Source organism: Cynocephalus volans, chromosome 13 (genome assembly GCF_027409185.1).
Source record: "Cynocephalus volans isolate mCynVol1 chromosome 13, mCynVol1.pri, whole genome shotgun sequence".
NCBI lineage: Eukaryota > Metazoa > Chordata > Mammalia > Dermoptera > Cynocephalidae > Cynocephalus > Cynocephalus volans.
Window position 1 is genome coordinate 19880442 of NC_084472.1, and position 27340 is coordinate 19907781.

At 41.7% G+C, this 27340-nt stretch overlaps 1 protein-coding gene across 2 annotated transcripts in view; it reads right to left on the bottom strand.

Moving 5' to 3' along the window:
• NPC1 (NPC intracellular cholesterol transporter 1) overlaps positions 1–27340 on the bottom strand; it is a 49531-nt gene that overhangs the window by 17347 nt on the left and 4844 nt on the right. Inside the window, exons 2-10 of one of the 2 annotated variants that reach the window (XM_063076852.1) lie at positions 19415–19537; positions 18354–18460; positions 16459–16634; positions 9111–9278; positions 8258–8507; positions 6224–6297; positions 5205–5575; positions 3709–3935; positions 1121–1221 (exon numbers count right to left, since the gene is read on the bottom strand). In XM_063076852.1, coding sequence (XP_062932922.1) covers positions 1121–1221; positions 3709–3935; positions 5205–5575; positions 6224–6297; positions 8258–8507; positions 9111–9278; positions 16459–16634; positions 18354–18460; positions 19415–19537 — 1597 coding nt within the window. Of the gene's footprint in view, positions 1–1120; positions 1222–3708; positions 3936–5204; positions 5627–6223; positions 6298–8257; positions 8508–9110; positions 9279–16458; positions 16635–18353; positions 18461–19414; positions 19538–27340 lie in introns of both variants that reach the window. The other variant, XM_063076851.1, reaches the window with a different exon arrangement.

Genomic DNA, 27340 nt, shown 5'->3' on the forward strand with positions numbered 1-27340 from the left:
CCCGCTTTTCTATTGGGTTGTTGACCTTTTCTTTTCTTTTCTTTTCTTTCTTTTTTTTTTACAAGGGCTCCTTATATATTAAGGAAATACTATCTGTTATGTATATATATTTTTTGTCCAGTCTCCCCCCTCCCCCTATAACTGTATAGTGCTTGTTCTCCACACATGAATTTAAAGTTTTCATGTAGTAAATTCAGTCTTTCCTTTTGTGGCTTCTGAGTTTTGTGTCTTGCTTAGAAATGCCTTCTCCATTATTTAAAAAAATTCCTCCTGTGTTTTCTTCTAGTTCTCTAACACTTTCACTTCCACTTCCTGCATTTCAATCTTTGATTTATCTGGAATTTATTGTGGTGGAAGGAATAAGGTGGAGATCAAATTTAATTTTTTTCCTATGGCTAGCCAGTTGCCGAAATTATCCTTTCCCACTGAGTAGAAATGACATGTTATTATATGAGGCAGAATAAATTTTGAATGCAGATCCCAGCTTCCCTGCTGCCACTGGTGAAGAGAAAATCTCTGTGGCCTCTTTACTGGCTGGAGAAAAACCTGTTGAGCCTGTTCAGATGCCAGAGTTGCCACATGAATCATCACCCTATTAGTGACATCTGTTCCAAGGTGCTATAGGAACCAGCAAGAGCAAACCAACTGCCCTTCCCACTACGAAAGTGTCCAAATTCTTAACTGATTGGTGAAGAAGGAAAAAAGAAATCCATCAACTTGGTTTCCTTTTCCACATTCCTCACATATTATCCCTTCCCCATTACAGGTGTTCTTAACCTGGGGCCGTGGAATCCCTAAAGGTTGTTTTACACATGAGCTTCAGGGTTCCATGGCCTCCTTGAAACTAACATCCGTAGATGTGCACAACTGCATTATTCTGGGGAAATTTCCTTAGCCTTCAACACCTTCTCAAAGGCACGTATGACCTAAAAAAGGTTAACACGATCCACTTCTTTTAAATCCAGAATAAAACCCAAACCCAAAGCCAAACGAGATATTGTATTTGGGATATAAGAGATAGGGAATTAATAAGACTGCCCAATTTATGAAATCTTCATAATTACCACTTGACAGAAGACAACTTCATTTAACAGGAGAAGTAAAAGCTTCTCTTACTTACCATCATAGCCTCCTAACACAAGCCACGGGAACACGGGCCCACCAAATGTCCCCAGACAAGGATCATGGAGCAGACTTGTATCATTAAGAGAGGCGGGAGCCCTGCCAAAAAGTTTAGAAAACATCTCCCAATTAGAACAAGAATCAAGATATCACAGAGACCTAAACACTTACACAGTAAACATTTTAAGGACAACGTGGGCCCTGAGGTTCCTTAGTTGATAGTACAGGGGAGCACCTGCCTTTGGGAACTCAGAACCAGTGGGCAAGAGGCAGACAGGTACAGCCTGATGTGATCACTGGCACAAGGCATATGTGCTATGTGGGCACAGAGGAGGGAGCAAGAGATACAAGAGGAAACTGTAGCCCAAAGAAGGGGACCTGTGAAGAACAGACCTTGGAAGGACAAGGGAGAATTCACCAGGGAGGGAAGAAAAGAGGGTGTTCCATACAATTACAACTGTAGGAAGAGATGGAGGGAGAGAGAGAGCAGGCGCAGGAAGGTGGGATGACAGCAGGAGGATGGTGGTTCAGGAATGACAGGAAGTCCTGTCCTAGAGCAGGGGGTGTCCACACAGAGGGGCTCCTGAGGGAGGGGACAAGGCTGGAAAGGGCCAATGATAGACAGTGGGGAAAAAACAGGATTCAGAGCCATGCTAAATAGTTTGAATTTTTATCCTGGAAGCCCTGGGGAACAATTAGAGATTTCTGGAAAAGGGATGCCATGAGCTATTTTACAAAGATAAACTGGTGGCCAGTGGAAGAAGCGGGCAAGAAACGGGAAGCAGGGAGACCAATCAAGAGTTTGTGCAATGGCGTAGGCAAGAGACAACCAGCAGCGCAGTAAGGACGGCCAGGTGGTCAGCAGCATCTCAGGACAGATCGTCAACCAGAGCATGCTGGTGCTTCAGCAGGTTCTCGGATGATAGCATTACTCCTCGGAGGGTGTAACCTGCAGCTAGCAGTGGAGTCCCTCAACCCACAGCCCAAATCTGCATCCATGTCATGTATCTGCGAGATCATCCGGAGTGTAAAATCACAAGAACTATATGAGGAAGGTGAGGATAAGGAAGAATGCAGGGAGAATGCCTCACGTATGCGTAGCTGGCAGATGGTGATGCCATTAAATGACAGGTCTGTGCCTGGTTCTGTGCAGGCCAAGTCTGCCCCTCCTGCAGGACATTCCAGTGAAAGAGTCCAGAAGTTGGAGGGTGAAGAAAGAGGTGACAGCTAGGGATGGGCCTGAGGTCACGGAGGAAACGCACAAGTGTAACTGCCAACCAAACCCAGGCCCCGCCACGCAGGGGAGCTGCTCACAGCAGCACGCCCCCACTGTGTAGATCATGACCCTCTGATAAAACACAAGTCTCACATCCCACCCCACCAAAACTTTTGTTGATTTTTATTTTGTAAAACAACAGAAAGTAAATGTTGTTTTCCCTAAATATAAAAATTATATAATATTAATTTTTTTCCTTCAAATTACCCATGGCTCCATTGTACCATCTACCCTGTTGAGAACACTGGTGTAGGGTATATAGGCACGGATTTGTTTTATGAATGTCACTCATGTTTTTGGAGGCAATGTCTTTGAAACATGACTATTAAGGCAGATGTCCCAACTGCCTGAATGGTCACGTTCCAGTAACAGACAGAATGTAAGGTCACCAGAGTCCTTCAGAAGCAGAAGTCAGAGTACTCGGCTCTTGAGATGTGATTAGTTGAGCAGTGCACTCACAGAAGACAAGGAATTATGCCTGTTCCCGCGATGAAGTAACAGCCACTGTGGCTGATCAACTGGCTGAACAGCTGCCCCCAGGCCAGGCCCAGAGCACTCAGGGACGGCAGGCCCATCTGACGCTATGCCACTCTTCCTGCTATGGGAACAAGCCTAAAGATCCCCTCATAGGTCACCCGAGCACAGCTTCCTTTGGTGACTAATCCCAATTATAAATGTGCTCTACCCATCTATATATACCTCCCAGGGGAGGTGGCTCAGGGCCCTCCAATTTAAAACTACAATCCAACCCTGCACACCGATCCTGCCCCCTCTCCTCAAGGGGAAGCTGCATGTTTTAAAAACAATTCAATATCATGATATAAGGTTATATTTGAAAGACAAGAAAAAGCACAATAGGCTTCTCTCTTTAAATCTTAGGTGGGGAGTGGGGTTGCATGAGTCAAAGGTACCTGCTGTTCCTGGATTACACATCACAAATGCTCCCACCTCAGGGCCTTTGCACTTGCTGCTTGTACTGCTTGGAACACAGTTCGATGTGATACCCAGGGGCTCCCTCTTTTCCTTTCTCTTTATGCGGGTCTTCACCCCAAAGCCATCCTCCCATCCCTTTGCCTGGCCTTATTTTTCTCCTCATAGCACTCCTCTCCACCTGACATGACAGCATACATATATCTGCTCGTTCCTTGTCTGTCTCCCTCTGTTTGCTCACCACTGGGTCTCAGACAGCATACATATATCTACTCAGACCTTGTCTGTCTCCCTCTGTTTGCTCACCTTGAATGGTGTCTAGCAACAGAAAATACTCAAATATTGGCCAGATCCATGAATGACTGTCTTCCGCCACTTACCGAACACAGTACAGAAAGTGTGTGTGGTAATCAGCATACACATAGAAGTCGTCCCCTATTTCGTGGTCCAACACGGAATGACTGTTCTGGAAGTAATTTAACACACTCATAATGGTGCAGTTCTTGTTATATGGTGAGAGAGGGGCCAAGCAGATGTCTTGAAGTGTCACAGTCTCGTTGTTATAAGATGCAGTAATGTTTTCAATGGCTATTTGTAAGTCAAGAACCTGGAAGAAGATTTTAAAAATAACTAAACCCAGAAAACATCAGATTTCTCTCAGATCTTGACTAAACAGTATTGCCCCGAGGGGTCAGAAGATAAAGAATATTTGGGTAAAATACTTCCTAAGATGGATGAGACAATTAAGGAACACTAGGGTAAAATATCTGGTGAAGCCAAAGGCCCATTCTTTATAGCAAACTGGGATGAAGACCCTGGTTAGTGGGGTCCAGAGAAATGGGGAGGGGACACCATGACCAGAAGAGATCTCAAGGTAGGACACATGTCCATCTCCTGTCCCACCCCTACCCCAGCAGCAACCAACAGGGCCACAGAGGGGAGAATGACACATGATCTCTGGTCTTCTCAACACTCCCTTCTCCAACACCATACCACCTATGGCCTTGCTCCAAACTGCAATCATTTACATGCATTTCCATACATTTCCTAATAGAGAATACACTCCTGGAGGTAAGTAGGTATGCTGTCTGTCTTCTCCAACAAGTTGGGAAAAAGCAACAGACAACAGTCAAAGGGTGGAGAAGAGATTCTATTAAAGTTTTAGGGCCATTTTGATGTTTTTCAAGATTTCAGACTTTCTGTAGAGAAGAGCAACCCTTAAAGGAAAAACCATGTAATTGTATAATCATCCATTAAAAAAGAAGTGGATATAATTTATTCACAGCTACAGTTCTCCCAGGGCAGATGTGATAGGAGACAATGGGAAGGTTTCAACGTCTATGTAAGAGAAATGGGACAGATCTCTTCCCAAATGCACCTCTCACCAAATGCAGGCTGGGAGCCCCCATTCAGGTAATGATAAAATAAGTTCATTTCTGCAAGTTGGATCGGTAACAATCCAGCAGCCCCTTCCTCAGCCCCCAGGATGACACAGAGGCCGTCATTCCTTTGGGTCCTTCCATATTACTTTCAGTTATCAGGGGAAAGTGTGCACATTCCTAAAGTGACTTCCTCGTAAATACACTCTGCTTCAATGGAGAAATGCTACTTAAGTCTTTGGTTCATCTCAATTTCAAGAAAAAAGCAAGATCTACTATCTGGAGTAAACACAAAAGTTGGCAATGGTACATTTTTCATTAAGTTCAACATCTTTCATTTGCTTTCTTGAAAAGTAAGTTAAAAGCACCTTTGCTTCTACACTGTAAGATTTTCAAGATATACATTCAGCCCCAAATCCACATCAAGTAGAATTGGTCAACATGTGAAAGCCAGCATCCAGCTCTCCTGGATTGACTTATTTCTGTCAACAGATTACCTGGTGCAAAATCTGTATGTCAAGCGGAGGTCCAAAGGGCACGTCTGCTCCCGATGGGTAGGGCTGGTACGTGTGCCTGTCTGTGTGGGGGGCCCGTATGATGAGCTGCTCTGTCCGGAAGAAAGGCCCGAAGTGCGCGTCAAAGTATTCTTTTTCCAGGCGAGCCTGGCTGCCGGGGGCTGACCAGAGGTCTACTGGATTGGTCGTGATCCGAACAAACACCAGGCCAGAAGAACACGCGGCAATGAAGAACAGTGAGAAGAAAATAACACAGCCAGGGTTTCGAACGCAGAAAGATCCCCACTGTGTGAAGAACTGCCTCAAACAGCGCTCAGATGCTGCACCGACTGGGTCGCAGCAGGACGCCTCCCCTGGAAGAGCAGGAGAGGAAGGGAGGGTGGAGGTTAGGAGCCAAGCCGTTCCTGAAAGTCGGAACAGGGAAAGCGTTAGCTACTGCTACACATGGTGGCAAGAGAGCCCACGCGCAGACCGCGCCAGATCCCCCGGCCCTCAGCTACCCATCTGCTTGGTGAAGTCACCCTTTCGGGCTGCTCACAATGAACACTACCCCCACCCCACAAAGGTCACACACGAGCCTCTGCAGAGCCTCTGTGACCACTGTGTCTCCAGCAGCTCCCCTCAACCCTGGCCTGCTGCTCCTGCTCTCAGCCTGCTACATTAGTGCCCTCGTAGCTCTTATCTCAGCCCATAACTACAAGGGTACTTCAAAAAGTTCATGGAAAGATTCGCATTCTCTTTCAATTTTATTTATTTTTTTTACAAAGTTTTGAAGAACGCTTTTATTTCACTGCTACTAACAATCACTTGGTTCTGACCTGCCACCCCGACTAGACAGCAGTGCCACAAAGGCAAGGACCATGTCTGTCTGGATCACAGCTGTGTCGCTGGCACTAGTGCACTGCCTCACCCAGAATAGGCGAACAAACATTTATTGAGAAAACAAACACTCTCGTGCTACCACAACCCAAACTCTTTTATTTATGTACAAATATGCCTACCTTTGTCACCAGCATTCACAGAAAAAGCTATATTGCTATCAATGGGAGTGTACTCGGAGACAAAATACCGTTTTCTGAAAAATAAAAGCATGTAAGTAGTATTTGTGGACTTCATCAGAATGAGACTGTTATTTGGACATTCCTATAATTCCATTAAAAGCTTACTTCCTCATCCTGCCTTCTTTCTCCCTAATTGTTGCCTTTTCTCCCCTAAGTTCCCTTGCTCTGGGTGCCTCTGCTCACCAGTCACAGGAGAAAATTTAAGAAGGTATTAAAAGAACAGGATAATTTCACCTGGTAGCCCTCATCTATAACTTTTAAGTCCTTTAAAAACACACTATTCTCCCCAGTAGCAATGAGCACACCTAGTGCCCAAACCTTGGTTTCTAAATAACCTTCTCCAATAAAAGAAAGTAGGGGTCCATGCAGAGGAGGCTGATTCCAGGGTGGGGGCAGGGAGAATACAAGATGAACCTGGGGATGGGGGCATGTCAAAGGAATGCAGGAGCCAGGCTGAAGGCACTCCCCATGGCCAGAACAGTGAAAAGTTAAGCAACAAAATAAGTGACAGTATTGAATACAGACCACAGAACAAATAAAAAGTCCATGATGTAAATAATCGAATAAATAAGTGAGGGAAAAGGGACTGCTGTTTGTACAGAAGTTCAATTAGTTAATGCAGAGGAAATGAGGGAAAACAAAATCACCATTAGGCAAACACCTCAGTAATAACTGTTGCAGACAAGGCCCACCAGTGGACACTAAAATCAGTGAGTGGCAGTCTTCAGGAGAAACAAAGTATTAGCACAGTCTCAAAGTATCTCTCCCCCCGCCCCCCAAGATATCTATCAATTACAAAGGGAAAAATAGTAATGTCACAGTGGAGAAACCCAGCAGACACCAGCTTACTCAAATGATCAGCATTAACACCCCTAGCAATGAGAAATATTGACATCATGTACCCTGGACACAATGCACTGAGGAAGACAAACATCACTTCTGTGATGTTCTTGTCAAAGACTCAGAACCTCAACCTAATCATGAGAAAATATCAGAGAGAGCCAAATTGAAGGACATGCCACAAATTAACTGACCAGTACTCATCAAGAGGGTCAAGGCCATAAAAGAAAAGGAGAAACTGAGGAACTATCTGTCACAGATGGAGGAGACTAATAAAACACAAAAAGTGAATGTAATATGGGATCCTGAAACAGGAAAGGGCATTAGAGAAAAACCTGGTGAAATCTGAATAAAGTCCATGGTGTAGTCAATAATATTATATCGATGTTATTTTCATGGTTTTGATAATTATACTATGAGTTATATAAGCTATAACATTAGGGGAAGCTGGGTAAAGAATATACAAGAGTACTTCAAAAAGTTCATGGAAAGATTTGTATTATCTTTTAATTTTATTTTTCCACAAACAACTTTCTGAAGTACCTGCATATATAAACTGTACCATTTTTGCAACTTTCTGGTAAGCCTAAAGTTATTTTAAAATAAGTTAAAAAAAAAAAAAACAGGGCTGGCCTGTGGCTCACTTGGGAGAGTGTGGTGCTGATAACACCAAGGCCACGGGTTTGGATCCCTATATAGGGATGACCGGTTAGCTCACTTGGGAGAGCGTGGTGCTGACAACACTAAGTCAAAGATTAAGATCCCCTTACCAGTCATCTTTTAAAAAAATGAAAAAAAAAAAAAAATACTGTCCTAAATCAGGATGCACATGTCTAAAAGAACGACAATTTTACATTTAATTACATTTATGACTTTCTGAAGAATGGGTGGTTAATGCACGGTGCTTTAAATCACACATCTTTTTCAATAAGTCAGCAAAATTAACTTCAGATGTTTAGATTTAGTAGAAAAAGAGGACTTTTTCTACTAGTTGCAGGACATAAGCAACCCATGGAATGGTATTAATGCAGATACGTTTCCTGTTCTAATTAAACATGGTCTGCCAAGTGAAAGCTAAAAGTGCCACTTGGGTAATTTTGCTCTTCTTGCAAAATGACAAACAAAACCGCTTACCTGTAGCACCACACTGCAAAAAATGCTCCAAAAAACATAAGCAAAAATGCCATGTAGGTGATCCACATGATAACATACATGGCGTCCAAGCCAAATATCCTCCAGGGAATAGGAGGGGGTGGGGGCTGGGGCTTGGGGCCACAAACAACAGAGCAGTCCTGGCAGCTGCATGGCCCTGTGACCTCATCTACAGACTCGTTGCAGCCTTTGGTGGCATTATTCATGGGCTCCATCCCATGGACTGGAAAATCTACAGAAAAGAATTGTGTTGAGTGAAGATTTCAACAAAAAAAAATTAAACGCTTTGTTTTAAATTATATTTAAACCCAATGATAAGCACACTGAAATATATAACATAACTGAAAGAATGAAAAGAACTGGAGGTTTTTGTTTCATCGAAGTATGTTTTGCTGCTTTGTCCTGTAGAATTTTAAATGACCTCAATAGCTTTGTGCATAGTTTTGTCACTAATATTTGAGTATATCACATACCAAGGCAAACCCTCAATCATGTCTCACCTCCCTTCTGAGGAGGTAGGCTAATACTATAGCAGAGCCCTGGGGGAAAAAACCTCTGTAACCCTTTTTGTCCCCCCCCCTCATTAAAAACAAACCAGCTTATTCTTTCAATTACACAGCAATATCGAAAGGCCATTCTTTCTCCACCCCCCATCCCCACTCCCAGCCCCCCTTAAGTAGCCAGGGCAGGATACATGCTCTAGTTACCTTTCTTACTGGAAAGGTAGTCTAGAAACTAGTTAGCTGAATTTGTTTACCTTCCTATTGCAGCTTATGATTCCTTGGCTTTAAAACACCATCATAAATACACCAAACTTAAAGAGTCTTATCTCTACCTGAAAAAATGGGAGTGATGGTAAACGGTGCCTGTCCATTGTTCTTGTTGAACATGTACTCGATCCAGTTGGTGGCATTGCAGGCATCAGCATCCTTCCCACACAGGAGTCCCAGGGCCTTGACATTACTTGAGGGGGCCTCCACATCCCGGCAGGCATTGTACATGGCTAGAAGAGGAATCCCAAGGGAAAAAGATGGAGCCCTGATGCTTGCTTTAATTCACCGGGCAAGAGCTTACAAAAGGCTTCTCAAAGGGGAACCTGGAACTCCATGAGCACTGCAACCACGTCAGGGAGCTGGCTGGGACGCAGGACAGCAAACACTAAGGGAAGGACGGAGACTTCCCTTTAAACTGACTTATCACCCTGCAAATAACATGCCAGGCTGGACTCCAAGGAACTTAAAAATAAAAAATAGACAGGAAAGGGAAAGGCATACATTATTCCACGCAGTTCTCACAATAGCTTCGGGAAGTTTCATCCCCACTGTTTGCAGGAGCATACTAAGGCTCAGGAAGGAGAAACTAAGAAACTACTTCTTCAGTCAATGAAGCTGGTTGCAGAAAACCTCTGTGGCAGGTGACGACACAGACGGGGAATTATGGAACTTACACAGAAAACTGGTTTTAGGGCAGAGGTTACATGTGAATGAACCTAATCCCATTCTTTTAAGATTTTATTTTAGTACACATAAAGACAACCCTCTGTGGAAGGATAGTATCAATGACACTTTACACTCCAGAAAGTGGTTGGAATGAGTCCTGCACTGTTAATTTGCATTTACCAGTCCCTGCTTGCTAGAAACTTTCCAGGATCTCTTCCCCTAACTTCAAGGAGATACTTACACATTCATTTTTGTTTTAGTCTCACTTTTGAGAGACAGCATAGCCAGAGTAACAGTTTTCTCCCTCAGAACTCTGAACATATTATTCCATTGCCTTCTGGCCTCTATCATGCGTAATAAGAAAATCTCCAATTCTCATTCTTTTTTTTTTTGTCTTTTTCGTGACCAGCACTCAGCCAGTGAGTGCACCGGCCAGTCCTATATAGGACCCGAACCCACGGCGGGAGCGTCGCCGCGCTCCCAGTGCCGCACTCTCCCAAGCGCGCCACGACTCAGCCCAATTCTCATTCTTTTGAGGTGATTTGTGTAGAGGATTCATAAAGCAAATGTACTTCACAGGGCTTGGTTTTCCACCATCTTGCAATTTCAAATATTGACCTTGCAAAGGACAGGAAAATTCCCCCAGGCTACTGAGTCTCTGTTGCAAGATAAGAATTGTAACACAGCAAGGCTGCTGGCTCAAAGACAGACAGGTTACTAATTGATATGTAAAGTTACTAAAAACCTGCTGGAGGGAAAAGGAATGTTTGCTAGATCAAGCCTTTTTTGCAAATTGCATTACAGAAGGTCACCTTGCTTGACTTACTGTTACTAGCTTCTAATGTTAAACTAGTTAAACTGTACTTAGCAAAACCCCACCTATGTCTCTTCCTGTAACTTCTTGGTCTGGAGAATAAATGCTGGAAGAGAACCCCAATTCGTGGTTAATTTCCCAAATGGAAGAAATGTCTCACACTTGAGGAAGTTCTGGGATATTAACCCCTTTCTGGGGCTTCTCACTACTCAAAAGAAATGGGCTTTAAAATCTTTGGCAGCTCCTTCACACAGGGGAAAAGGGGTGACAAATCTGTGGGAGGCAAAGTGTCTTTTTTTCTATTTGCTTTTAAGATATTTGTCTTAGAAGTTTTATACTTTTTCTAAGCTATACTTTGGTATGGATTTTTTGCTTTTTGAAATTAGCTTTATTGAGATACGATTCACATACCATACAATTCACTCAAAGTATACAATTTAATGAATTTTAGCATATTCATAGATATGTGCAACTATCACCATAGTCAAATTTAGAGCATTTTCATCACCTCAAAAAGAAATCCTGCTGTCTTTGGCTATGCTCCCCTACTCCCCAAGGCCTAAGTAACCACTTATTTTTCTGTCTCTATAGATTTACCTATTTTAGACACTTCATATAAATGGAATCATATAGTATGTGCTCTTTTACATCTGGCTTCTTTCACTTAGCATAACATTTTCAAGGTTCATCCATGTTGTGGCATGCATCAGGACTCCATTCCCTTCTATGATCAAAAAATACTCCATCATGTGGATATACTACATCTGGTTTACCAATGTATCAGCTGATGGATATGTGGGACGTTTCCACCTTTTGGCTATCATGAGTAATAATGCTATAAACATTCATGTACAAGTTTTTGTGTGAACATGTTTTCATCTCTCTTATGAATGGAATTGCTGGGTCTCATGGTAACTGTTTAATTGCTTTGGGAACCGCCAGACTATTTTCCAAAGCAACTATACCACTTTACATACCCACGAGCAGTGTATGAAGGTTCTCATTTCTACACAGCCTTTTCAACATTTCTTGTTATCTGACTTTTATTCTAGCCATCCTAGTGGGTGTGAAGTGGTATCTCATTGTGGTTTTGATTTGTATTTCCCTGATGATTAATGATGTTGAACATCTCTTCAATGTGCTTACCAGCCACTTGTATATCTTCCTGGGAGAAATGTCTATTCAGATCCTTTGCCCATTTAAAATTGGGGTTGTCTATTTATTATTGAATTGTAAGAGCTCTTTACATATTCTAGATACAAGTCCCTTATCAAATGTATAAATTGCAAATATTTTCTTATCTTTTCTTGATGGTGTTCTTTGAAATACAGAAGTTTTTTTTTTATGAAGTCCAATTTATCCTTTTTCTTTTGCTCATGCTTTTGGTGTTGTATCTAAGAATCCATTGCTAGATCCAAGGCCATAGGGGTAAAACATAGATTTACCACTATACTTTCTCCTAAGTGTTTTATAGTTTTAGTTTTACATTTAAGTCTTTGATCCATTTTGAGTTAATTTTTATATATGGCATGAAGTTAGGGTCCAATTTCATTCTTTTGCATGTGGGTATGCAGTTATCCTAGCACCATTTGCTGAAGAGTATTCTTTCCCTATTGAATAGTCTGGGCACCTTTGTCAAAAACCAGTTAACCATAGATATATGGTTTATTCTCAATTATTCTCCATTGATTTATATGCCTATCTTTATTCCAGTGCCACACCATCTTGATTTCCATTGCTTGGTGATAGTTTTGCAATTGGGAAATGTGAGTCCTCCTACTTTGTTCTTTTTCAGGATTGTTTGAGCTATTCTGGGTCCCTTGGAATTCCATGTGAATTTCAGAATCAGCTTGTCAATTTCTGCAGAGAAGTCAACTGGGATTCTGCTAGGGAATGCACTGACTCTGCAAATCAATTTGGGGAGTATTGCCAACCTAACAATATTAAGTCTCCTGATCCATGAACATGGGATGTCTTTCCATTTATTTAAATCCTCTTTAATTTCTTTGAATAATGTTTCACAGTTTGAGTCTGCTTTGCACTTTCTTTTACTATATTTATTCCTAAGTATTTATTTTCTCATCCTACTGTAAATGGAATTATTTTCTTAATTTCACTTTCAAACTGTCCATTTCAAGTGCATAGAAACACAACTGGCTTTTGTATGTTGGATTTCTTTCCAATTTATCCTGCTTAAGGATTCATTTTCTTTTCCTAAGTCTGAGGATTCATCCCTCATCCATTCTGGAAAATCCTTAGCCATTATCCCTTTGCTTACTTTTTCTGGAGTTCTTCATATTGTCCTATACATTACTTCTTTAGTGATTTCCAGATCTTTACATTTCTGTGCTGTTTTCCTCTCATCTTCCAGCTCACCATTTGGTTTTCAGGTTTTATTTTATTAGATATTTCAAGCATACAGAAAATATGGAGAATAATACAATTCTCATTCACTCACTACCCAGTTGTATATCAATCTTACCATTTTACATTTGCCTCAACATTTAAAAAAATGCACTATATGGGCCGAGCCCGTGGCGCACTTGGGAGAGTGTGGCGCTGGGAGCGCGGCGACGCTCCCGCCGCAGGTTCGGATCCTATATAGGAATGGCCAGTGCACTCACTGGCTGAGTGCTGGTCATGAAAAAAAAAGACAAAAAAAAAAAAAAAAAAATGCACTATAAAGTCAATTGAAACTCCTTGATTACACTTCCCTGTTAGCATTCCTAAGCTAAACATAGTCCTGAGTTTGACGCTTATCATTCCCATGCATGTTTGTGTACTTGTATGATATACGGCATCTATAAATTTGTACTTTGTTCTAAAATTTCATATAAACAGTATACTATATCCTGTAACTTATTTTCAGTAAAGATTTTTTAAGTCATCCATGTAACAGACATGAGTCTAATTTACACATTTTCACAGTTTTAAATATTCCATGACCATGACAATACTCCAATATATTTATCCATTCTCTCATTTTTTTTTGACTGGTAAGGGGATTGCAACCCTTAGCTTGGTGTTGTCCACACCACGCTCAGCCAGTGAGCGCAACAGCCATCCCTATATAGGATCCGAACCTGCGGCATTGGCGCTATCAGCACCACACCCTCCCGAGTGAGCCACGGGGCCGGCCTTATCCAATCTCCTATTAATGAGCATTTAGCATCCCCAATTTTGGGGGGGGGGGTTATTCTTATTTTGTTTTTTAAATGGACTTTACTTTTAAGAGCATTTTTAGGTTCATAGCAAAAACAAGTGGAAAGTACAGAGTTCTCATATACCCATTGTCCCCAAACATGAACAACCTTCCCCATTATTAACACCCCCCACCAAAGTGGTACTATGTTACAATGATGAACCTACACTGACCCATCATTATCACTCAAAGTCCCTAGTTTACATTAGAATTCACTCTTGGTGGTGTACATTCTACAGATTGAAATGTATGTAATGACATGTATCCATCATAATAGTACCACAGAGTATTCTCACTGCCTAAAAATCCTCTGTGCTCATCTATTCATCCCACACTCCCTCCCTCCTAACCCTTGACAACCACTGACTTTTTATTGTCTCGACAGTTTTGCCTTGGGTATACCAAGGAAGATGACTGCTGGACTGTATGGTAAGAGGATGTTCAGCACCATTCTGCATTCCCACCAGCAATGAATGAGAGCTCCTGTTGCTCCACATCCTCACCAGCATTAGGCGTTGTCAGTGTTTTGGATTTTGGCCATTCTCACAGATGTGTAGTGGTATCTCATTGTTGTTTTAGTTCACAATTTCCCAATGAAATGATGTTGGGCAACTTCTCATATACTTATTTGCCACCTGTATACCTTCTTTGGTGAGGTAACTTTTCAGGATTTTTGCCCATTTTCAATCAAGTTGTTCACTTTCTTACTGTTAAATTTTTTATTTTTATTTTTTTTGTCTTTTTGTGATCGGTAAGGGGATCACAACCCTTGGTGTGGTGCCGCCCGCACCGCGCTCAGCCAGTGAGCACACCGGCCATTCCTATATAGGATCCGAACCCGCGGCGGGAGCGCTGCAGTGCTCCCGAGTGTGCCACGGGGCCAGCCCTCTTACTGTTAACTTTTAAGAGTTCTTTGTATATTTTGGATAACAGTCCTTAATCAATTATGTCTTTTGCAAATAATTTTATCCCAGTCTGTGGCTTGTCTTCTCACTCTCTTGATGTCTCCAATTTTTTACAATCACAATAATGCTACAATAGACATTCCTTATGGGTCTCCCTGTTTACATGCATTAAGAGTTTCTCTAAGGTAGGCTATAAGTGGAATTTCTGGGATGAGGATGTATTTATCTTCAAACTTACCAGGTACTGAAAATTGTTTTTCAAATAGTTTTTTATAACTTGTACCTAGGTATAGTCACCAGTGGTACAATGTATTAGCATTCCTACCACTCCACATCTTCATCAATAGTTGGAATTCATCACCTTTTTAATTTACACCAATCTGATAATGTGTAAAATGGTAGTTCACTGTTTTAATCTGCATTTCATTGCCCTAGATACTATTTATATTTATAAATCTTTTCACTTATGGCTTCTGCAACTTCCTCTCCTATCTAGAAATCCTTCCCTTACCTTAAAGTCATAAAGATATTCCATATTTACTTCTAACATTTCAAAGATTATGACTTTTAATCTATATAACTTATTTTTTAGTATGATATGCAAAAAATAAAAATTAGATGAGTATAATCAATTTTCTCACCCCATTTATCAATCAGCTCTCCCTTTACCTCAATGATTTATAATGACACAACTGTTATATATCAACTTTCCACATATGCATGGTTCTGTTTCTGGACAAAATAATCTCCATTCAGTCAGGCTGTCTTTTATGTCACATCTCTTGAAAGACTGGTTCGTAGGTATCTTACTTTTTGCTGCTTTTGTGAATAGGACCATTTTTCTATTAAATTTTTTGTTACATTTTTAATTGATCATTACAATTAAATGTTGTATGTTGCTCTTATAATCAACAACTTTGCTAAATTCTTATTCTATTATTTTGTAGATTGTTCTTGTATACTTTGTTCACCTGTGTTTAATCTGCTGTTTATCTTTTAATCTATTTCAGTGTCAATTTCTCTCTGTTTAAAATTTTTATTTTTTTATTGAAACATAATTGATCATACAAGTTTATGGAGTACAGAGTTGAATATCAATACCTGTGTACAATATGTGATGATAAAATAAGGATAATTAGCATATTCATCATTACAAAATGTATTCTTTGTGTCCATGAACCAATTTCTCATTAGTAGATTCAGTTGGTTCTGTTTCTAACCCATTCATTCATTCTTTTTTTTTTTTTTTTTTTTGGCAGCTGGCCAGTACAGTATTCATTCTTTTTCTATAGTGGTCTATTCAGAATTCTCTCAGTTCAGTCATTTTCAACAGACATATGGTCTCTTACAGAGTGTTCTATAATTTCTAGTTTTGGGGCGGCCATTTCTCCTAATTATCATACCTGCTTATTTTCCCTTACGGTGATCTGTTTCTTCAGAATCAAAACCTCTCCTCCTTTGCCAACTAGTTCTACCCTTCCACCCTCTACTCATTCTTGCAGTAACTTATCAAGTTACACAATTCATGTCTTCTAGAACTAAAGCTCCAATGGCCACTAAAATGTACAGAAGCAAATTTGCACATATTAAAACTTTCCATGTGAGACTTAAAGTTAGGAAAGGGTTAAAACAAATGCTTAAAGGAGATTATTTTACTGGCTGTAGTTCAAGTCCTAAGATACAAGCAAAGCAACCACTCTCGTGTCAAGGCCAATGGAACTGGAAATTGTCGTTTTCCACACAGTTGACAGAACAAAAAGGAACAACTTCCTCTACTGTCCTGATGCCAGCTGTAAAGAAGGAATAATTAAAAGTTTACTTACCATTGGCAAAACTCTGTCCAACATAGTACTGTAACTCTTTTACGTTTGTTTTCGTCTGGTTTGTACTAGGATCAACATAATCTTCAGTTGCTGTTACATTCAGAAACTGACTCTGTTGAGGGCTACATGTCAGCTCACAAAACAGGTTCATTAGATTATAAAAACAGGATGGACATCTAAAGAAAAAAATAAATATTTTGCATGATCTCACAGATAACAGGGCCAGCAAAAGTATGATTTAAAATAGAATATTTAAAATTCACTTCCCTCCTGAAAGGCAAAAGAATATTGCTGTGACTTATAAAGATAAAAAGAACAGTAGTAGTGTTCTCTGGCTGCATGCATTTCAGAAGCACATGGGTTTTCATGAGAACCACAGCTGTCTGCTGTCCTTCAGGTTCAAAGTTTAAAAAGCTCCCAATCCTGACTTGTCATGTGGCAAAAAAGCTCTCTTTTCCTTTGGTCCACTGTTACCTACAAAAGCTACTGTTTCATTAGACATGCATTCTCACAACGCAACCGAGCTTACATTTTACTCTGATCCAGTCCCAGTGACTATGCACAACACGGAGCAAGGAAAGTGTGTCCCGGCTGTTAAGAGTCTCTGTTCTAGTGAAAGACACAAACATGCACACTGACTCTCCTTCAGGAGACCCGTGCTTTACTGTGACAATACCAGAAACTACAATTACACTATTCTAACTCCTAGGGTGCATACAGTCTTCTATCATTTTCCATAAATTACAAATCTCTTTTCATGTTACCACAGTTAATCTCTACCATCGTCAATTCTGACAGCTGTATAATATTCCATATATCAGGTTGTTTCTCTTCTTTGCTATTATATATAAAGCTTTGGTACAACTGACAACATAGGGAGAACTTGGCCATCTTTTGATGTTTATATCCATAATGCCTCACCCAGAATAGAAGCTAAATAAATGTGTTTTGACTGACTGAGGAAGGCTCTAATCTGGCTCTCTCAATGTTCAACCTTCCACAGAATGATGACCCAATGAGATTCTCAACTTTTAATTTATTAACATATTGTATTTTGTCCTGAAAGAAAACTTTAGTGGTAGTTTTCCACTCTATACTTTCAACCTCTGGTAGGAAGCAGGGTTTCCTCAGTGGAAGCTGATTTGTGCCCTATCACCTGCAGTGATATCTGCATAGAGGAGCATTTCCCCCTCCTTATATTTGCTTCCCATCCATCTTTATCAGTGTGCTGAAGTCTGAAAAATTTAGAATGATACCACAATCTGCTGTTCAAAACAATACCACCAACTTGTTCTTTTGTACATGTGAGAAATGCTGGGCAGGCCTAGAGAAGAACATCTATTATGTAACCCTTTTTCACTGCCCTGGGTCATAGAGAACAGATCGGACAGGAAATTAACTTTGACAAAACCAGCCAATTATGTCAGAACAAGCTTGGTGAGTTACCCAAGGCCAAGGCTCTACTGAAGACCTGATGCCAGCACATCATTTCACCATGGGAAGAGAAATGAATGATGTGCAAAGCAGGGAAGGCAAGGGGAGGGAGGTGACACACAGGACTGCACGGATAAGGGTCTCAGGCTAAGGACCTGAGCAGGATCACCAGCAACCTATCCTCCCCACAGTGCACAAAGGCTCAAGACTGAGAGGAGCTTGTCCACAGTGCAGATACCTTGTAGGATGAGGACATCTCAGAGAAATCCAGGTATCAACTCAAAATGCAACTAGGAGGAGAACCAAGTCTGATCATTATTCTTATCTCTATTTCTGACAAGTCATATAGTACTTTTTAAAACAGAACAACAAAAAAACTGACTTTTAAAAGGAAATCAGAACATTACTGGTTAACAAGTACCTACATCCCATTTGTTCTGTTGGCCCGACGGTCAACCTACCTGGACAGAAACTGTAGAGGCAGCTGCAGGCTGTCTTTCAGAGTCTGAAGCTGCTGAACATCACAACAGAGACTGACATTGTCAAAGAAGAATCCTGGACAGAGTTCCTTTTGGGTGAGAAAGCACAGGTATCAAAGTAGCATGGTTACAGTAAGAATAATGTTCCTCAATGAAATAAGACAACTTCATTCATGTAATCCTTGTCCTTCATTCATGTATATTAGAGTAAGACACATATTTGCCAAGTTCTTGCAGAATTCTTTTAAAAGGCTTGTCAAATTTACGATTTCTAAACTAGGGATTCCCGAGTAGAGTGAGGAGAAACATTTCTAACTTTTCTCACATTCGGAAGTTCACTCTCCTATCTTGAAAATCATTTTACCTCTCCTTAGGTTTTTTTTGTTTAAGTTCAACCAGACCACTATTGACTATTTCCATTAGTCACTCCAGGGAAAGTTAAAGCCTTTAATAATTCAGATGAAAGAAGCAAGGGAGTCTAGGAGCTCTGTTATCATGTCAACTTCATTTTTGATTACTTATACCTCTAAAACAAGTCTTTTCACCTCGATTTTTCCAGTTCTTTTCTAATATCCCTGTGTATCAGGGATGGTAAAAAAGACAACAGAAAACTGAATCGTGGTAGTAGTGAAAATTCACAGTTTCTCAGTGGAACATGGAGGAATCGACAAGGAAGTCATAGCCACTTAGCAGCAGAGTCCATTCAAGTCCTGAAATCTAAGAACCAAAATAAGCTAACTTCTAATATACTTTGCAGAAGCTACAAAGAGCAACATTTGAGGTACCGAGGTCGGTTTCTAAATGGTAACCTGCTACTGGGAAACTTCATGAGAGGTATAAAATCAACCCCTGAAAAATTAGGCCCCTGTAGTTATGTAATTTTCTCTGCCACTGTGTACTACATACAGGTTAGAGTTTGGGATAAGGTTTAAGCCTATTAGTCTCACCTCTACCTCCACCTTGCAGTAACACTTAAGGTATAATTAACAGAGGATCTTGGGATCAGGAGTTTGTGTTCCTACTGCCCAAGATAATAAACTTACCTGCACTAAGTCATACCCATCCTTCGGCAATGGTTTTGGTGGCCCAGAATATTCACAATTGTATCTCTTAACTCCAAATGCAATTCCACACTCTCCATACCAAACACAGGATTGTGAAAACACCTACAGAAAGTGAACACAAAACTTGGTGTCACTACGGTCTCAACAGTAAACCCAATTTCAACATCAAAAAGCACCCATTCAAGCATGATTACAGAAACTTCCAATGTTACCTGCAGAATAAAGAGGCACTTACTAGTTCAACATTGAGAAATATTAACTAAAATAGACCAAATGCCCAAAATGAGTTTGTCAAGTCAGTGAAGTAGGCAATGGAGATTACTTATCTACATGATTTCTACTTCTTATTTGTTAATAAGAGGAAGCTATAGTTCTGTGTAAGAGTCACTAAAAATCACAGTGTAAAGAAAGCAAGATAGTATGTGAGTTAGCGGTTATAAAGGCACTATTTTTGCACATCTGCACAAGGAACCATATAAACTGAAAATATTTCCAAATATATTTAGGTTAATTAATATCAATATATCATGAGTAACATGAAGAACAAGACCACATAGGGCCGGCCTGTGGCTCACTTGGGAGAGTGCGGTGCTAACACCAAGGCTGTGGGTTCGGATCCTATTTAGGAATGGCCGGTTCGCTCACTGAGCGTGGTGCTGACAACACCAAGCCAAGGTTTAAGATCCCCTTACCTGTCATCTTTAAAAAAAAAAAAAAAAAAATGAAGAACAAGACCACACACATCAATAATTGAAAAGAGAAGGGGCAAGAATGAACACCTTGTCCTGGAGATTTAAGTAAAAAGCAATGACTATGCTAACTTTAAGGAAAATCACCTAAACAATCTTAAAAGAACAATTTAAAATCTCTTACATAATGATTTCTCAAGAGCCACTCCTATTGCCCATGTGAGTCACAAGGCTGTCAGAAAATTCAGAAATGGGGAGGGCTCAATGTGAATCATCAAGTCAGCATCCTGCTCCACAGGGTGCTGCCCAGAGCACATCCGATCCTTTGTGCCACAATGGACTCAGAAAGCCACAGAGAGCCCAGCTAGTCATAGCCACCAGCTTGTGACTGTCCCACAGGGAAACAGAAGATACCATGAAGCAACCATGGCTCCCATTATACCTGGTTAAAACCAATTCAAAAAAACCCAAGTAGAGGCAACAGCACAAATTCTCTCCAGTGACAGTGGCATATGACCCACACATATGCCAGGAGCTAGGTCAGTCTCTTTTGTACCCTGGGGTCAAGATACAAATCCCATAAAAGTTCCTGAAGCCCTAGAACATGAAAGAAAAAATAAGCAGGAGGTTGGGGTGTGTACTTGTGGGAGAACCCAAGGAGTCAATATAACTTAACTCTGAATTCATTCTTCAAATATTTTAAAATAAAAATTATGATATATTCTTCTCCTGACACATTAAAAGTCATATATTTAGGCCACAAAGGAGGGAAATTATACAAAGGAGGGAATGACAAGTCTTCAACAAAGTCACATACCAATCCTCTGGCAAGAAGTTGTGAATTCTTTTTTTTTTTTTTGGTCCTTTTTTTGTGACCGCGCTCAGCCAGTGAGCGAACCAGCCATCCCTATATAGGATCCGAACCTGCGGCGGGAGCGCTGCTGCGCTCCCAGCGCCGCACTCTCCCGAGTGAGTCATGGGGTCGGTCCAAGAAGTTGTGAATTCTACCATCATTTTTATATACAGAGAATTCCAAATTGCTATTCCCATAAACCTAGTAATTCTAAGAGAAGTAGCACAACTCTGTGTTTCCAACCAAGAGGTCACTTACACATCTAACTGAAGTCTGAAAAGGCAAAAGCTGACTAGGGAGGTGCAGGAAACTGCAGATGTTTACATGCAATTTAAACACAAGGGATCCCTTCTTAGGCCTCACAGAATTCTCACTGGACTGGCTGGCCTTTAGCAGGTCTCCGCCTCAGGGGCACTCTGGCTAGCCACCCTGGCTGGCCGAGCATGTCAGGAGCACTCTGTTTGACTAATCACCCCACAGGGACCCAGTCAACAAACCGCAGCTCTGTCATGACAAACAGGACGATGGGCATCTGGAGTTGCAAATCCACTTCCTCAATACTTGGCACTATAAAGGCCAATAAAAATGACCCAATGCTGTTTAGATTCCTTTTCACAAAGATCATCCTTTATAATCTACATAACTTATTTCAAAGCAAAGTGCCATTTCCACGCATGTGGTGGAAGAAGAGTGGGGGAGGGGAAGGCATGGAGTGGGGTCGAGTCCTGGGTTCTGATCCTGTGAACTCCTGGTGCTCTCGACATGTGCTGCACCTGGGCTGCATCTGACGATTAGGAGTTTTTCTATCTGTAAAATGAAGCTCGGAATCTCAGCTTATCTCACAGGTGTGGTGTGAAGATCAAACGAGGGAATATGCTTATGTGTATAAAAAGAACTCAGTAAACTATGAAGCAGGATACAATCAAATTTGAAGAATTCTTATTAATGTCTTCTGTTTGAAACCTCAGCAAAAAGGTTCCAAAGACCTGAAGAAAATAAAATACCTGAGGCCTCTTTGGGCCCAGGAAATTTGGATTTGAATCAACACTCTTAGGTTTGCTTTCCCAAAAGTCATCCTGCGTAAAGGAGCAGCCCTATGCCTTTGGGGCCCAAAAGTACTCACAAGGCACTTGCTGTGTGCTATGCACTGTTTTAAGTGCTCTTCATATGTTAACCCAATTAATCCCAACAACAGTTTGATGAGGGAGGTGCTGTTATTACACCCATTTTACAGGTACAGAAACTGAGGCACTGAGGGGCTAAATAACTTGTCCAAGGTCACACAAACAGTAGCAAAGCCAGGATTCAAACCAGAGGACTTTGGTTCCATAAAGAAACTCTCAATAAAATATAATCACCTGCATAATGAAGGTCCTCCCTCTAGCATTCTGCCCTCCCTGACCCTGCCTTGTGCAAGGGCATGAGCATAAGTGCACTCTCCCACCCAGCTGCACTGACATGGAGGCCTCTTTTCCACCTCAAAGCTGTACTTTCAGTCCTCTCCCATCACCTACTGCTGAAAAAGGAGAGCTCACCCCCAGACCTGCCCTGAGCCTCTTTAGGGACCTCCACAGTCTTATCTCTTTTTGGGCCCTTCATCCGTACTTGCCTACACACACTTCCAACTTCATTCACAAACCCCTCTCAGCGTCGAACAAATGATCTCCAACTTCTCTCCAGCTGCACTTCCAGCTAGCTGCCTGACAGCCTCAGGCGCTCAAGAGGAAATTAATCTTTCCTTACTGCCAACCCCTCTTCAATGGAGTTCGAATTGCTTAGGTGCCTTTCAAACCTCCCACAATCCACTGCCCACTGTGGGAAGGCTCCTTCGTTCAGCCTTCTCCTCCTCTCATCCAGACCATGGCAGTGTCTCCTAGGTAGGGCTGCCGCTTGTCTCTTCCTGAATCATGGCTCCCAAGCTTTCTGGTGCTTAGAAGCCAATGCAGGGGCTCAGAAAAAGATACCCAAAGTATGGTGCTCAGCATGCCGAGTACTTTGAACTGAAGGACATTGGAAGGCCTCAGATGCAAAGTCTCTCTCTGACCTTCTCCTGCCCTTCTTTCTCTCCTAAGGAAGGCCGTAAAAACTAGAATAGAAACTAGAACTCCTCTTCCCCAAAGCCATAAAACCTAGAAATATTACTCTAACCTTTTCCCACCTTTCTGTGTAGGAGCTGGCCATAAGGAAATTCTCTGACTTATCTTGTTTGAAAGTAGATCATAAGATACTCATTCCACAAGGGGTCCTGCCCTATACCCTGGAGGACGGAATGCCACACAGGCCAAGAAGAATCTGGACAGGCCTTGCTGGGTTTTCCCATTCAGCCTATTACTACTAGATTGTTCTGTTTTTGTCCAATCACACTTCTACACAGCTGTCCACTCTTCACTGAACCTAAGCACGAAATGGACAGTTTTCCCTTGGGTTTTTGGGTCTTTATTAAGAAGGCCACTGTGTCATGTAAAACTTTGATTACCCAAGTATGTTTTGCCCTTGTTAACCTGTCTTTTGCTATAGGAGTATTGACTGTAACCCTTATGGTGGGTGAGGAAAGGTATTACATGTTTCTGCCCCTATACCTACAATCTACCCTTCCCACTACCTGCGAGACAAGCCCAGACAATGTTCCAAACTCCACAATGTTCTGGCTCTGTCCATGCTCCACAATGTTCCAAACCTATCACTCTACCCTCCTTCCCTTTTGTTCCACACTCAGTAGGACCTGCCTGCCTCTGCATTGTCCATGGCAGTCTGGTCTGCCCCCATTACCCTCCTTACACCCTCACCCCCTGCTCAGTCTACTCTCAAAACTCCACCTCTCCCACGGCACCTTGCAGACTCTCCCAAACATGGCTTCTCCCTCACCAAGCTCCCATCACACATTCTGCTCCCATGAGGCTCACCCCCGCCACCCCTCCAGCATCCGGGCACTGGTTAAGCATGCTCTATTATCTCACTGAATCCTCAGAACTGACCTGTGAGGCAAGTGCTGAGATTAGAGAGGAGGAAACTGCAGCACGCACAGGTAAAGTCACTCATCTGGGGTCACATCTAAGACATAGCAGAGCCAGACCCTACCCACACCTGGCTGGTTTGAAAGTTGGAGCTCTTATCCTCACTCTGCACTGAGGGTTACTCCTCATGGGCCACCCTCTTTTCCGTATCCCACGAAGAACCTAACTGGCCTCAGAGCAACTGGATTTCCAGTCTCAAAATCACTGCAACACAATGGGTAGTCAGGACTTTGTCAACAATGAAGATGGATGCCCTGTAAGATCCTGGACTGTCAGAGCAGCACATGCTGATGTCAAGGCCACACCATGCACACAGGTCTCATACAGGCCATACACTTCCTTTTCAAAGAAACCACCTGATTTCCAAACTTAAAGTGTCTGGCTGAAAGCTGCCCTAACTACAATCTAAGAGCACAGTTGATGTGTTTTCATATTCAATAACACTCACTTGGGGAAGGAAGAATTATGCTCAACACTGAAATGAGACCCACCACTGTTTGAAACTTGCCATAGCCAAAAAGTGCACCTAATCAAAATACAAGCTCAGTTCTGGAGAAGTATGGTGGTGACGGTTGCTCAAAATGTGACGTAATGTCAATAATTAAGATGGACATTTTATGTTATGAATATTTCACAACCAAAAAAACCCCATGAGGGCCGGCCCATGACTCACTTGGGAGAGTGTGGTGCTGATAACACCAAGGCCACGGGTTCGGATCCCTATACGGGGATGGCCAGTTAGCTCACTCGGGAGAGCGTGGTGCTGACAATAGCAAGTCACGGGTTAAGATCCCCTTACCGGTCATCTTTAAAAAAAAAAAAAAAAAAACAAACCCATGAGCTCAGATGTCCTTTACCATGTAAAAGGAAAGCCCAGCGGCAAGGACTGTAGAGTGCACGTTCTCAGTTATTACTCTGTGGTTAAACAAAGAAGAGTGACTGTCAGTTCAAACAGGATCAAGGACTATAGGTTTCAGTGTCGTGCGACATACCCATAGTCTCTAATAGCATGTCTTGTTAAATTTCCATATAAGTAGTAGGGGGTCCAAGTTCAAAGAATAATAATTCTTGACTGTTCATCTCATGGCCACTTAGTAATCTCATAGAGCTATTTGTAACCATAAGAATTTATTTAAGCATTTAAAAATTCTGCTAATTCCTAAAATGTTTAAAAATAAATGATTGCAGGTTTTATTTTCTTGATTTACAAATCAATACACATTCATCACAAATAATTCAATCATAACAGGTGTATATGAAATAATACTGAAAGTCCTACCCAATTCTCCATTCCCATCCTATTTCTCAGATTTAACTAGTGCTAATTTATTATATCTAGGCCTTCCAGGCTTTTCATTTCTCCCCACAGGTAAACATATATATAGATGAGTACACACACACACAAGCGGAGTGACTTTCAAACTGCTTTTTTACAAATAAATCTCGACTACCCTCCACAGATTGGCTTTTGGCTCTACTTGAACAGCTCTTACCTGTATTTATCCAGATCACAAACTTACCCACTGTTTTCTTCACAGGTTTCAGCCTTATCAGTGCCCTTCCTAATTATCCCTTATCAGCCTCTCGCAAAACTCCTTTCACCTGGTTCCCGTTTTGTGTCCCCTGAGCAGGTGAGCTATCCTTGAGAAGAGGCAGGTTGGACCCAGCAGCACTGGGCTGGGAGCCTGGAACAGAGCCGGTCAGTCAGGCAGCAGATGTTCTGGTGCGTGGGATCTGTTTCTGTCCCTTACACTCCACAAGTTCCCATGTGGATCCACTAGGACAGGAGTTGATAAACTTGGCCTTAGAGGGCCAAATACTAAATACTGTAAGCTTATGAGCCTTAAGGTCTCTGTGGCAAACACTCAACTCTGCCTGTGGAGGCCCAAAGGTAACCACGAACAACAGGTAAATGAATGGGTGCAGCGTGTCCCAATAAAACTTTGTTCTACAAACAGGCTCTGGCCAGGCCATAGTTTGCTGGCTCCTGCCCTAGGATCAAGCAGAATTTATTTTTATGAGGACTGCAAAGTTGTGATGTTGGGAGAGGTTGCAAAAGTATTTTCTTGCTTTTGTCTTGACTCTTTTGTAAACAAGACCATAATCCTAAAGGACAGAGCCTATGTGAAATTCCCTAGGGTACCATATCTGGTGTTCACTGATTCAGAAACCATCAAAATTCACAATGAGTTGAAGGAGTTCAACTGGATTATATGGGAAGTTCAGAAATGAAAACTGCTAGTTGTTTTGGCTTCAACAAAGAACTCAGTAGATACAAAGCTAGAGAGTCTCTACTTTTAAAAGTTAGGCCATATGGATATTTCACAACATGCTCCAGAGTTTAATTAAGGAGTATATAACTAGATAAGAAAGCTGCTTTCAAAAAAAGAAAAGGCAGCTTCTTTCAACAATAACAGGAACAGTTCAGGAAAGATTTTTTTAAAAAGCCACTTCTGCTATATGTTAGCAACTATAGCAATTGCTAAATCAGACTCTAATAGTGAGCTCTGTGAACACATATTATCATATGGAGAAGCTCCGAACACCAGCAACAGAATCTTATACTCCAGGATGCCTTCAGCAAATCCTGTTGAAGCATTAACTACCTCATATTCAAATACCGAACATCAACTACGTGTCAGGCACAAAGTTAAGTGATTTCTCACTCACTTCTTCATTTATTTCTCAGACAGTATGAAGATACTACTGAGTATAGCAGCATTTTACAGATAAGGAAACTAACACTCAGAGAAGATACTCTGAGGTCACATGGCTCATAAGTGACATGATTTTAAAGGCAAAGTTCTCCACCTCATCCCCCTTGTCCTCCCACCTCCCCAGCTACTGCACTGGTCAAACTCCAGCCCAGTTTGTGCACTGATGTATCCTCAGAATTTGAGAATGCACCAGAGACAGACTGTCCCATCCACTATGACCCCACGCAAGTGTCATTTCTACACAAACACATTCACTTGTAGGAAAAGTGACTACTATTCACATCTTTTTAAGTACCTATCTAGGTAGTTGTCAAGTAACGACTCACTTCCTCAGTACCACTGCAGCCCTCAACCCCAGGCTAGCACTCGACCGTCTCACCAGTTGGGAGTGCAGGGCTTGGTATCCCACTTCTGTCACTGTCCTGGATGGGTAAAGCTCCAGCTCCAACAAAGGGAAGGAGGGGAAGTGGCTGCTGATTGACTCCACTGCCCCACTGCCTCTCCGGGGAAGAGAGGATGGCCTGGCCAAGTCAGGACAACACAGGATCAGGGTAGAGGGACTGGCAGAGAGAATCCTGATCAGAGATTAAGCTGCCTATTTCCTTTAAAGTCAGCGAGGCAGACCAAACAAA